Source organism: Loxodonta africana, chromosome 25 (assembly GCF_030014295.1).
Source record: "Loxodonta africana isolate mLoxAfr1 chromosome 25, mLoxAfr1.hap2, whole genome shotgun sequence".
In the NCBI taxonomy this organism is placed as follows: Eukaryota; Metazoa; Chordata; class Mammalia; order Proboscidea; family Elephantidae; genus Loxodonta; species Loxodonta africana.
The window spans coordinates 15,746,839-15,758,933 of NC_087366.1; the positions used below are offsets into that span (position 1 = coordinate 15,746,839).

Consider the following 12,095-nt stretch of genomic DNA (forward strand, 5'->3'; position numbering starts at 1 on the left):
TTCTTATACAGAGTAAAAAATATAAGGCTGATAATGCAAGTTGGCATAGTGTCGTCCTCACACATGACCTGAAACTCCCATCGTTAGTGTCATCTAGGGACTAAAGGAAATAAAAGAATGGTAATTACTTCTATAAAATTTATTTCCATAAAGTTCGGACATACACAGGAAAGGGAGGTAGGTGCCAGTTAAGATGCTGCCTCCTTTTTAATAAAATTTATGACTTTGGAAAGTAAGGGAGATAGAACCTGAGAGTAGAAATCAGGCATACAGAAGGGAAGGAGAGAAAAGTGATGAGCCCTGAAATAAAAAAGAAAGAAAAGCACACAGAATACCTGAAGGAATGAAAAGGCAGAACGAAGAATGGTTGGGAGGGTCGTATGAGATCTATCTGTAAGACGGTGGTTTTGCTGAGTTCCAGAAACAGCCTACATCCAATAAGGCAAGCGTGGAAGATGGTCTTTCTCCCTGATCTTTTCCCTTTACTGACCATATCTTTCTCTATGGTTCGTCTTCCCTTCATTTTTTAAATAAAGGGAAGTAAAACAATTTAAATAAAATGTTCCAACCAGAAGAGCCCCATTTTAGGTACTAAGTAACCTGTATCTAGAAGTTTACACTGCTGCCAAGAGAGGCTGTCTGCCTACTGAGAGGCTTTGGAGAGTGGTACAATTTGAGTGAGCAGTGCTGGGTCTGCCCTTTGTCTCGCAAGCTAAGCAATCTAATTTGTGAAACTTCTGCGACAGAACCTGACTCTCAGGGCTGGGCTGACATTAACTAAGTTCATTCAGAATGATGCAGGAAACCAGAGTACCATGAAAAGGTCTGAACTCATTAGTCCTCTGGGCGGTCCATTATTTATAAGTAGATATTGTGGTACATCAAATTATAAGAGAAAGTCACTTGGGAATGCGAATAAAATCAGAAAAGGAGAGTTAGTTATGTAATTTGGTTGGTTTTTGATTTTTTAAGGCATCAGGCTAAGATACACAGAAAACTGTCACAGTAGAGTTTATTTGCTATTAGCCCTCAAAATCAAGTCCCTGGGCCATAGGGTACTCCCCCCTAAACAGGGTTTGAACAGAGGTGGCCAATATGCTTATGTGGCTCTCCTTTTTCTTTCCTTTGTACTGGTGACCACTTAGTCCTCCCTAACGATTAACACATTCTTCCTTCAATTATAAATCAGTGGGTGCTTGTGTTTTTTCAAGTAGTTGCCCAAATCTCTGTTCTATTTTGTGTTGATTTTTAAGGCTTACTTCTAGGCGGGAAATAGAAATTGACTGATTTCCAAATTTCCCCTATTCCCCTCCCTTCTCTCTCTATTAAACCAACATCAAAAAGATAAAAACCAATAAGATGGGGACTACAGCACATATAACAAAGATAAATCACTGTCACAACAAGCTTGAGATAAGACAAGACAGACTAGAATGGGAATAAAATTGCCAAAAGCTATTTTCTTAAGGATTGGATAACCCAGAACATACAGAGAGTAGAAGGGAGTACAACACACTTTGCAAAGACAAATCAGTGCAAATAAACTGTTAAAATTCTAATTTTGGAGTTTCTACATAATAAATTACTTTTACTTTGCCAGAAGTGAAATGTGTTCTGTGGGATAGGTTTGTCCTACTTCATGTTTTTCCCCAAGGATGCACTTTAAATTTTCTTCTTCCATAACATCTCTTTCCCTCCCCACACCTTGAGTTTATTGTTAAATGGCATATTATAACTTTTAATAAACAAGTAATTTGTTTTATCAATAAATGCAAGATAAAAGATACATACCTGTCCTATTAAAAGACCAGAAACAAAAGCCTTTCCTTGGAGATTGATGTTTGAAAGATACTGGCCAACAGCTTCTTCAACAATGTAGGTTCTTCCCATTATTGAGTGCTAACTCGATCTCCTAAATTACAAGGAAGAAAAAAAAATACATACAGTATTCTTAGGTAAACATAAAAAAAAAACCATACCACTTGCAAATTCTTTTTTTTAATCACAGGGGTAGTACAGTGAGAAACGGTGTTTCCTAATTCTACTCCATGCCTTGCCAAAAAAAAAAAAAAAACCCGTTGCCATTGAGTCGATTCCAACTCATAGTGACCCTATAGGATGAGAACTGCCCTACAGCATTTCCAAGGAGGCCCTGGTGGATTCAAACTGCCAACCTTTTGGTTTGCAGCCATAGCTCTTAACCGCTATGCCACCAGGGTTCCCACCCACACCCTGCAGTGATTGCTTATTAAATAGAACATTCTTTCTTGCAAAGTTCAAATGTAGCTTCAGAATTCTCACCACAGTGCTGCAGGAAACAACTGCCAATCATTAGGGTTGACATTAAAAAAAAAAAAAAAAAACCTATTGCCATTGTGTCGATTCCAACTCACAGTGACCCTATAGGACAGAGTAGAGCTGCCCCATAGGGTTTCCAAGGAGTGGCTGGTATATTCGAACTGCTGATCATTTGGTTAGCACCTGAGTTCTTAGCCACTGTGCCACCAAGGCTGCAAAATCAGAACTGACACAAGGAATCAAATCTATTTTCCATACCTGGGATAAGGACAAAGATACTAAACTAGTAGTCAACAGACCTGATTTCTTATTTCAGATCTACTATTTCTTAGTTGTGTGATCTTTGATAAGCTATTGCTGAGCCTCACTGCTCTCATTTCTAAAATAGGAAAAATGATAATTTCTGAGTAGCAAGCTTATTGAAAGGTAGAATCATTTAACCATTAAGTATATACCGAAGAACTGTTATATGCTAGAAGTTACATTAGGAGAGACAGCACAAAGATGAATAACACTTGGTCATTGTCCTTGAGTAACACATAAAAAAAAATTATTTTTTTAATTATATAAGTAAACAGCAATGCAATAATAAAGTTCTATAGCTTCTACTCTGTACAAGGCCTTTTTCTAAGTGCTTTACATGTGGTAACTCATTTAACATTCCCACAACTCCATAAGGTAGGTACTATTCTTATAACCCCACTTTATAGATGAAGAAACTGAAACAAAAGGAATTAAATAACTTGTCCAAGTGCCAAAGTTGGAAAGTGACAAAGGTGGGACTTAAACTCATGCAGTCAGACTCCAGAATCCACGCTCTTAAATACTATGCTCATACTATAGAATCACACGTGGTCCCTTAATTCTATCAGTAGCTCCTGTTCTGCTCTTTCACTAGTTCCGGAAGGGTACGTTCACCCTACTGATTTATACTCCTTTCATTTGAGTTTCTGTAGCTTAAAACCAAAGATGTTCACTAAAAGAACTATGCAATTACGAGCAATGTTCTCAAAAAGTTTACATGCAGTGTGGGAACCAAAAACGTAGAGATGGTATTTAAAAAAAAAAAAAATCTATAGAGTAGACATAAAAAGAACACAGCTGTAATATTTTTGGACAACATATTTAAATGTACTTTCCCAAGAGACAAGTCATTTGAGGGTCAGTATATAATCTGAATCTTATTCAGTACCAAGAAAATCAAGGCTGCTGTCGACGAGCTAAGGTAAACCGCAAGTCACAGATAATTTGCATTACTCTAAAACAAAGTTTCAAATGACATAGTAGATAGTGTTTTTTCAACGAGCCTGCTCAGTTTTATCTCAAAATGCATTACATTTAACCTAGGCCTTTTCTGGCAACTATGCAAGCTTAACAGGTTTGCACCCCATTTTAAAAAACTAAGCCTAGAATGGCCTATCTAATTCATTAATGCTTCAACACAGTTAAGGGCTTTCCAGTTTTAGCAGTGACTTAAGGCATACATTTCCATGTATCGACTTTCCTCTACTTCATCACTCTGCTCTACTCCTGTCCCTTCTGCCCTACTAATTCTTAATTTTTACAAGAAATAGCAAGTGAAAATACTGTGAGTCTAGGAGACAGTCATTGTTGTTAGGTACCATTGAGTTGGTTGTGACTCATAGTGACCCTGTGTACAAAAGAATGAAACACCGCCCAGTTCTGCAACATCCTCATAATTGTTGCTATGCTTGAGCCCATTGCTGCAGCCACTGTGTCAATCCACCTCATTGAGGGTCTTCCTCTTTTTTGCTGACCCTTTACCAAGCATGATGTCCTTCTCCAGGGACTGATCCCTCCTGATAACACGTGAGACAAAGTCTCACCATCCTCGCTTCTAAGGAGCATTCTGGCTGTACTTCTTTCAAGACAGGTTTGCTTGTTCTTCTGGCAGTCCATGATATATTCAATATTCTCCACTGACACCAAAATTCAAAGGCATCAATTATTTTTTGGTCTTCCTTATTCAGTGCCCAGCTTTCACAGGCATATGAAGTGACTGAAAATACCATGGCTCAAGTCAGGCACATCTTAGTCTTCAAGGTGACACTGTTGCTTTTCAACACTTTAAAGAGATCTTTTGCAGAAGATTTTTCCCAATTCGATAGGTCCTTTGATTTCTTGATTGACTGTGGATACAAGTAAAATGAAATCCTTGACAACTTCAATCTTTTCTCCATTTATCACGATGCTGCTTACTGGTCCAGTTGTGAGGATTTTTGTTTTATGTTGAGATGCAATCCATACTGAAGGCTGTGGTCTTTGATCTTCATTAGTAAGTGCTTCAAGTCCTCTTCACTTTCAGCAAGCAAGGTTGTGTCATCTGCATAATGCAGGTTTTAATGAGTCTTCCTCCAATCCAGGTGCCCCATTCTTCTCCATATAGTCCAGCTTCTGGGATTATTTGCTCAGCATACAGATGGAGTAACTATGGTTAAAGGATACAACCCTAACACACACCTTTCCTGACTTTAAACCACACAGTATCCCCTTGTTCTGTTCAAACGACTGTTTCTTGATCTACGTACAGGTTCCTCATGAGCACAATTAAATGTTCTGGAATTCTCATTCTTTGAAATGTTATCGATAACATGTTATGATTCACACAGTCGAATACCTTTGCATAGTCAGTAAAACACAGGTAAACTTCTGGCATTCTCTGCTGTCAGCCAGGACCCACCTGACATTAGCAGTGATATCCCTCATTCCCCATACTCTTCTGAATCTGGCTTCAATTTCCGGCAGTTCCCTGTTCATGTACTGCTGCAACCGCTTTTGAATGACCTTCAGCAAAATTTATTTGTGTGTGATATTAATGATATTATTCGATAATTTGTTTTCCACTGGATCACCTTTGGTTTTTTTTTTTTTTTTAATTGTGCTTTAGGTGAAAGTTTGCAGCTCAAGTTAATTTCTCATATAAATATTTATACATATATTGTTATGTAACCCTAGTTGCAATCCCTATACTGTGATGGCACACTCCTCCTTTCCACTCTGGGTTTCCTGTGTCCATTCAACCAGTTATAATCCCTTTCTGCCTTCTTGTCCCGCCTCCAGACAGGAGCTGCCCATTTAGTCTTGCATATTTACTTGAACTAAGAAACACGCTTTTCACAAATATTATTTCATGTTCTATAGTCCAGTCTAATCTTTGGCTGAAGAGTTGGCCTCAGGAATGGTTTTAGTTCTGAGTTCACAGTGAATCCGGGGGCCATGTCTTCTGGGGTTCCTCTAGTCTCAATCAGACCATTAAGTCTGGTCTTTTTACCAGAATTTGTGTTCTGCACCACACTTCTCTCTTGCTCCGTCAGGGACTCTCTGTTGTGTTCCCTGTCAAGGCAGTCATTGGTGGTAGCCAGCACCATCTAGTTCTTCTGGTCTCAGGCTGATAGACCCTCTGGTTTAAGTGACCCTTTTGTCTCTTGGGCTAATATTTTCCTTGTGTCTTTGGTGTTCTTTATTTTCCTTTGCTCCAAGTGGGCTGGGACCAATTGATGCATCTTAGATGGCTGCTCACAAGCTTTTAAGACTCCAGAACCACTCACCAAAGTACGATGCAAAACATTTTCTTAATAAACTCTGTTATGCCAATTGACCTAGATATCCCCCGAAACCATGATCACCAGACCCCCACCCCTGCTACTGTCCCACGGAGTGTTTGGTTGTGTTCAGGAAACTTCTTGGCTTTTGGTATAGTCCAGTTGTGCTGACTTCCTCTGAATTGTGTGTTGTCCTTCCCTTCACCTAAGATAATTTTTGTCTACTGTTTAGTTGGTGAATTCTTTTCTCCCTCTCTCCCCACCCTTGTAACCATCAAAGAATGTTTTCTTCTGTATTCAAACCTTTTCCTGAGTTCTGATAATAGTGGTCTCATACACTATTTGTCCTTTTGCTACTGACTAATTTCATCCAGCACAATGCCTTCCAAATTCATCGATGTTGTGAGATGTTTCACGGATCCATCCTTGTTCTTTATCATTGCATAATATGGAAACCCTGGTGGCGTAGTGGTCAGAGCTATGGCTAACTAAAAGGCTGGCAGCTTGAACACACCACGGGCTCCTTGGAAATCCTATGGGGCAGTTCTACTCTGTCCTATAGGATTGCTATGAGTCAGAATTGACTCAATGGCAACGGGTATGGTTAGTTTTTGTGCGTGGTGTGAAGTATGCGTCTTCCATTTTTTTGAAGATGGATATCCACTTATGCCAGCACCATTTGTTTAAGAAACTGTCTTTTCCTCAATTAATGGACTTTGGGCCTTTGTCAAGTATCAGCTACTCATAGGGGGATGAATTTATGTCTGGATTCTCAATTCTGTTCCATTGGTCTATGTATCTGTTGTGCCAGTACCAGGCTGTTTTGATTACCACGGCAGTATAATAAGTTCTAAAATCAGGTAGTTTGAGGCCTCCTACTTTGTTCTTCTTCTTCAGTAATGCTTTAGTTATCCGAGGTCTCTTCCCTTTCCATATGAAAGTGGTGATCTGTTTCTCCATCTCCTTAAAAAATGTCATTGGAATTTGAATCGGGATTGCATTGTATCTGTAGATCGCTTTGGGGAGAACTGATATTTTCACCATGTTGTCTCCCTATCCATGAGCAAGGCATGTCCTTCCACTTATGTAGGTTTCTTGCAATATTGTCTTGTAGCTCGTTATATAAGTCTTTTACGTCTCTGGTTAGATTTATTCCTAAATATTCTATCTTCTTGTGGGCTACTGTAAACAGTATTGATTCGGTGATTTCCTCTTCGAAGTTTTCTTTGCTGGTGTTGACGGATCCAACTGATTTTTGTATGTTTATCTCGTATTCTGATACTTCGCTGAAATCTTCTGTTAGTTCCGGTAGCGTTCCTGTGGATTCTTTGGGGATTCATGGTTTTACTTCTTCCTTACCAATTTGGATGCGCTTTATTTCTTTTTCTTGCCTTATTGCTCTGGCTAGGACCTCCAGCACAATGTTGAATAAAAGTGGGATCATCTTTCTTTGGTACAGGCATAAATATGAATCTCTTCCAGTTGGTTGGCCAGGCAGCTGTCTTCCAAACTTGTTGGCAAAGATGAGTGTACACTTCCAGCGCTGCATCCATTTGTTGAAACATCTCAGTTGGTATTTTGTCAATACCTCAAGTCTCGTTTTTTGCCAATGCCTTTGGTGCAGCTTGGACTTCTTCCTTCAACACTATTTATTCCTCGCCATATACTACCTCCTAAAATGGTTGAACATCAACCAATTCTTTTTGGTACGGTGATTCTGTACATCCCCTCCATCTGTTTTTGATGCTTCCTGCGTCATTAAATATTTTACCCATAGAATCCTTTAATACTGCAACTCAAGGCTTGAATTTTTTCTTCAGTTCTTTTAGCTTGAGAAATGCCAAGTGTGTTCTCTTTTGGTTTTCTAACTTCAGGTTTCTGCATATGTCATTATAATACTTTGTCTTCTCAAGCCAACCTTTAAAATCTTCTGTCCAGCTTTAACTTCATCATTTCTTCCTTTCATTTTAGCTAATCGACAGTCAAGAGCAAGTTTCAGAGTCTCTTCTGACATCCATTTTGATCTTTTTTTCTCCCCTGTCTTTTTAATAACTCTTAATTTCTTCACGTATGATGTCCTTGACATCATTCCACAACTCATCTGGTCTTTGGTCATTAGTGTTCAACGCATCAAATTTATTCTTGAGATAGTCTCTAAATTCAGGTGGGATATACTCAAGGTGAATTTTGGCTCTCCTGGTCTTGTTCCAATTTTCTTCAGCTTCAACTTGAACTTGCATCTGAGCAGTTAATGGTCTGTTCCGCATTCAGCCTCTGGCTGTGTTCTGACTGATTATATTGAACTTTTCCATCGTCTCTTTCCACAGATGTAATCGATTTGATTCCTGTGTATTCCATCTGGCGAGGTCCAGGTGTATAGTCGCCATTTATGTTCACAAAAAAAGGTATTTGCAATGAAGTCATTGCTCTTGCAGAATTCAATCATGTAATCTCCGGCATCATTTCTATCATCAAAGCCATATTTTCTTTGTTACCAACTTTCACATTCCAATCTTCAGTAATTATCAATGCATCCTGATTGCATGTTTGATCAATTTCAGGCTGCAGAAGTTGGTAAAAAACTTCAATTTCTTCCTCTTTGGTCTTAGTGGTTGGTGCATAAATTTGAGTGATAGTCCGTTTAACTGGTCTTCCTTGTAGGTGTATGGATATTACCCTATCACTGACAGCATTGTACTTCAGAATAGATCTTAAAATGTTCTTTTTGACCACGAATGCAATGCCATTCCTCTTCAAGTTGCCATTCCTAGCATAGTAGACCACGTGATTGTCGAATTCGAAATGGCCAATACTAGCCCATTTCTGCTCATAACGCCTGGGATATTGACATGTACATGTCCCATTTCATCTCTGACGACTTCCAATTTTCCTAGATTCATACTTCGTACATTCCAAGTTGCTATTATTAATGGACATTTGCAACTGTTCCTTCTCATTTTGAGTCATGCCACATCAGCAAATGAAGGTTTTGAAAGGTTGACTTCATCCACATCATTAAGGTCGACTCTACTTTGACGAAGCAGCTTTTGAGTGCCTTCCAACCTCAGGGGTTCATCTTCCAGCACTGTGTTGGACAATGTTCCGCTGCTATTCATAAGGTTTTCAATAGGTAATTCTTTTCAGAAGTATACTGCCAGGTCTGGAAGCTCAGCTGAAACGTGTTTGCCATGGTTGACCCTGATGGTATCTGAATACCAGCAGCATAACTTAAGGCATCACAGCAGCACACAAGCCCCTACAGTATGAGAAACTAACAGACCCGTGAGGGAGGAGATAGTACAATACTGCATATACCAGCAACTTTAAAGCACTTATGTAAAATACATACAAAATCAGTTTTAAGCTCATTGACTTATTTTTTTCTTAGTTATAGCAAGATATGATAAGATGTTTCCGTTCGCTTCTTGGATGTCTTCAACACAAAAGATTCACTAGTGGAGAAAATATATTTTCATGTAAGAAAATCAACAGTTCACAAAAGGCCTACAACTATGCAGCTGGTGGGAAGGACAACATAAAAACCAAAAAAAAAAAAAAAAAAAAAATTCCGTTGCCATGGAGTTGATTCCGACTCATAGCAACCCTACAGGGCAGAGTAGGACTGCTCCATTGGGCTTCCAAGGAGGGGCTGGTGGATTCAAACTGCTGATCTTTTGGTTAGTAGCTGAGCTCTTGGCCACTCCGTCACCACAAGAATTTATTTCAGAAGAGTAATCAAATATGAAAGAATCTACACATTCAGCTTAAAAGTTACAAAATTATGATCTGGAAACAAAGTAGTCAGTTCTGTTATGGTGGCAAGGCTAGAAGTGGTTTTTAAGGCTGTCTTAGAAAGCATCTTTTACAAAGTTTTTACAATTTTTTCAATTTTAAGAGTATCAACATACTAAAAAAACAAAACAAAACAACATACTAACAATCAGAAATACGTGGAACAATGTCTGCAATGCTACAACATAAACCAAACCAGCTGCCCTCAGGTTAATTCCACCCATAGCGACCTCAGGTGTGTCAGAGTAGAACTGCGCTCCCTAGTTTTCAACCCCTGCTTCCTTTAAATTAATCAGGCCCCTTAAATTCATGTTGAATCAACCAGTCCCAATCAGTCAGTAAATGGCAGCTGGGTACACGGTTTTCAATAGAAATGTGTTAGAGCTGTATTTGGGTGTATATTGCACGTCTGCTCATGTTTCCTACATTCTATCTCCTTTCTCCCGTAGAAAGGAAGCTTTCTGCATCCAAGTGCCCAACTCAGACCCACAGAAGTATTACACTCTTAGACTGACTCACCTGTTCTAACAATGTGCGTGCGTGGCAGATAAACCCGTCGAGCTGTCCGTCGGCCGCAGTTGGGGCTTCAGGGCAATGGGCTTGTTTTGGAAGGGCCAGATTCTCCTCCAGTTTCACAGCCAGTGAATTCATCAGAAAGCGACCAACTTCCCACACCTCACTTCCCACCTCAAACTCGGGGTCTCGGGAGTTCAGGAGCGCAGACTGATGACGCACAGCCACCCCCTCCCTTCACTGCACTGCCTCTGCCAAAGCAACTGCGGGCGCCACTCCGCCCCCTTCCGGGCGCCATAGAGAGCGTGGCGGTAGCCCGGCTCCCGCCGTCGGGCCCTGCTGGGGCCGATGCCCTCTAGTGGTTTGGTGTCTAGAAGCCGCCAAAGAGGGCGACCCATGACAGCCCGGGGCTTTGAAGGTAAGGCCGGCCAGCTCTTCAGGGAGGTACGCGGGTTGACAAGTGCGTTTGTGGCGCCACCGCGCGGACAGTGGCATAATACCGGCCGAGGAGTGTCGGGGGGCGGGGAGATAGGAGGAACCGAAATGGGCGGTGCGGGATTGGGCTCCTGGAAAGGATTGTGGGAAACACTATGTTTCCCAGAGGCCCGCGTGCCTGAATTGGGTAGAAAGAGGAACCGGAAGTTGGAATGTACGGTGGGGTCAGGGGGCGCCTCTGGACTCGACTTCCCAGGGTGCACAGCTTCCGGCAGCTGCGCGCGCGCTTTGGGCGCGGACGCGGTGGAGCGTCTGGTGCCGCTGCTAGCGCAGGATTCGGTTTCCCAGGGTCCCGCCGTGGGAGTCTCCGGCGGGCAGGCGCGCGGGAACCCCCGAGCGAGGCGACGGAGGCGACGGCCCAGGCTCCTGGCTTCTCCTGGTCTTCGTCTTTCTCCTCTGCTTCGGCCCCGTTGGCCGCTGCGGCCCCTGCCGCCACCGAAATGGCGGCGGTGTTGCAGCAAGTCTTGGAGCGCACGGAACTGAACAAGCTGCCCAAGTCCGTCCAGAACAAACTTGAAAAGTTCCTTGCTGATCAGCAGTCCGAGATCGATGGTTTAAAGGGGCGACACGAAAAATTCAAGGTGGAGAGCGGTAAGTGAGACGCTCTTCCCGCCTTTGGTTCTCAGCTCGACACAGTAGCTGTCTGGTCTTAAACCCCTCGCAAGCTCCAACTTTTTCACTCTGACGAGCAGCATCGTTTCCCGTGCTCCGTGGGCACCGTAGGCCTGCTCTTTCTTACTCCTTTCACAGTTGGATGAGGATCTTTTTAAAAAAAAAAAAGAAATGAGTTTGCATGTCCTATTTGTGTGAATATTTGGATTTGGTTACAGCAAACTCGCCCGAGATGGCGACTTTTATCTGTCCTTATTCTTCTCTTTCATTACCTTCTAAGCTTAGAATACCTTGCCTGTTTTCTTTCACGTTAAGCCCTGTTTCTTTGCACCTTAAATAATTATAAGTTCGTCTTTATTTTGTAATTCCAAGTCCTTTGATTGACCACTTCATGCGCTAGTTCTGAGCGTGTGTGTGTCACGCAGTGGTCCCGTAAGGAACTAGATGTTCACAGAATGAGTTTAAGTGTATAACAGTGCTGGAAACATAGTGCGTGTACAGGAGGTAACTAATGTACCGGATTTCTGCCTAAACCTTGGGGTTTAACAGAAAATAGAACCTGTTTATAAGTAACTTTAGTAGACCTTCGGATAAGGAACTTTTAGGGACAGTGGTGACGTGAACATTCTTGAAGGTTAGGAATATAGCCATTACCGTTAGTAAATTACAAACTTCCTGTTTTGTATCTTGGTTTACCATTTGTCTGGGGGAGTTTGTACTGCTTTTTTGCTAAGTAGCAAATTCTGAGTACATTTTTAGTTCAAAATGTAATTATCAAGCAGAATTGAATGTTGAAAATTTGACAGTACTCTGAATCTCAAA

The 12,095-nt window shown here is 41.3% G+C and overlaps 2 protein-coding genes across 6 annotated transcripts in view; one reads left to right on the forward strand and one right to left on the reverse strand.

The window, feature by feature from the left end:
* Positions 1–10,759, reverse strand: part of ODR4 (odr-4 GPCR localization factor homolog) — a 50,268-nt gene extending 39,509 nt beyond the window's left edge. For 2 of the 3 annotated variants that reach the window (XR_002785971.2, XM_003410838.4), the window contains exons 1-2: positions 10,173–10,758; positions 1,792–1,912 (exon numbers count right to left, since the gene is read on the reverse strand). Coding sequence is in view for 2 of the 3 variants with exons in the window: in XM_003410838.4 (XP_003410886.1) it covers positions 1,792–1,890 (99 nt within the window). In the remaining variant the exon portion in view is untranslated. Of the gene's footprint in view, positions 1–1,791; positions 1,913–10,172 lie in introns of all 3 variants that reach the window. The other variant, XM_010590940.3, reaches the window with a different exon arrangement.
* The window catches only part of TPR (translocated promoter region, nuclear basket protein), a 57,164-nt gene continuing 55,545 nt past the window's right edge, over positions 10,477–12,095 (forward strand). For 2 of the 3 annotated variants that reach the window (XM_023549184.2, XM_064276503.1), the window contains exon 1: positions 10,899–11,252. In XM_023549184.2, coding sequence (XP_023404952.1) covers positions 11,102–11,252 — 151 coding nt within the window. In that variant the 5' untranslated portion in view covers positions 10,899–11,101. Of the gene's footprint in view, positions 10,585–10,898; positions 11,253–12,095 lie in introns of those variants that run through there. The other variant, XM_003410841.4, reaches the window with a different exon arrangement.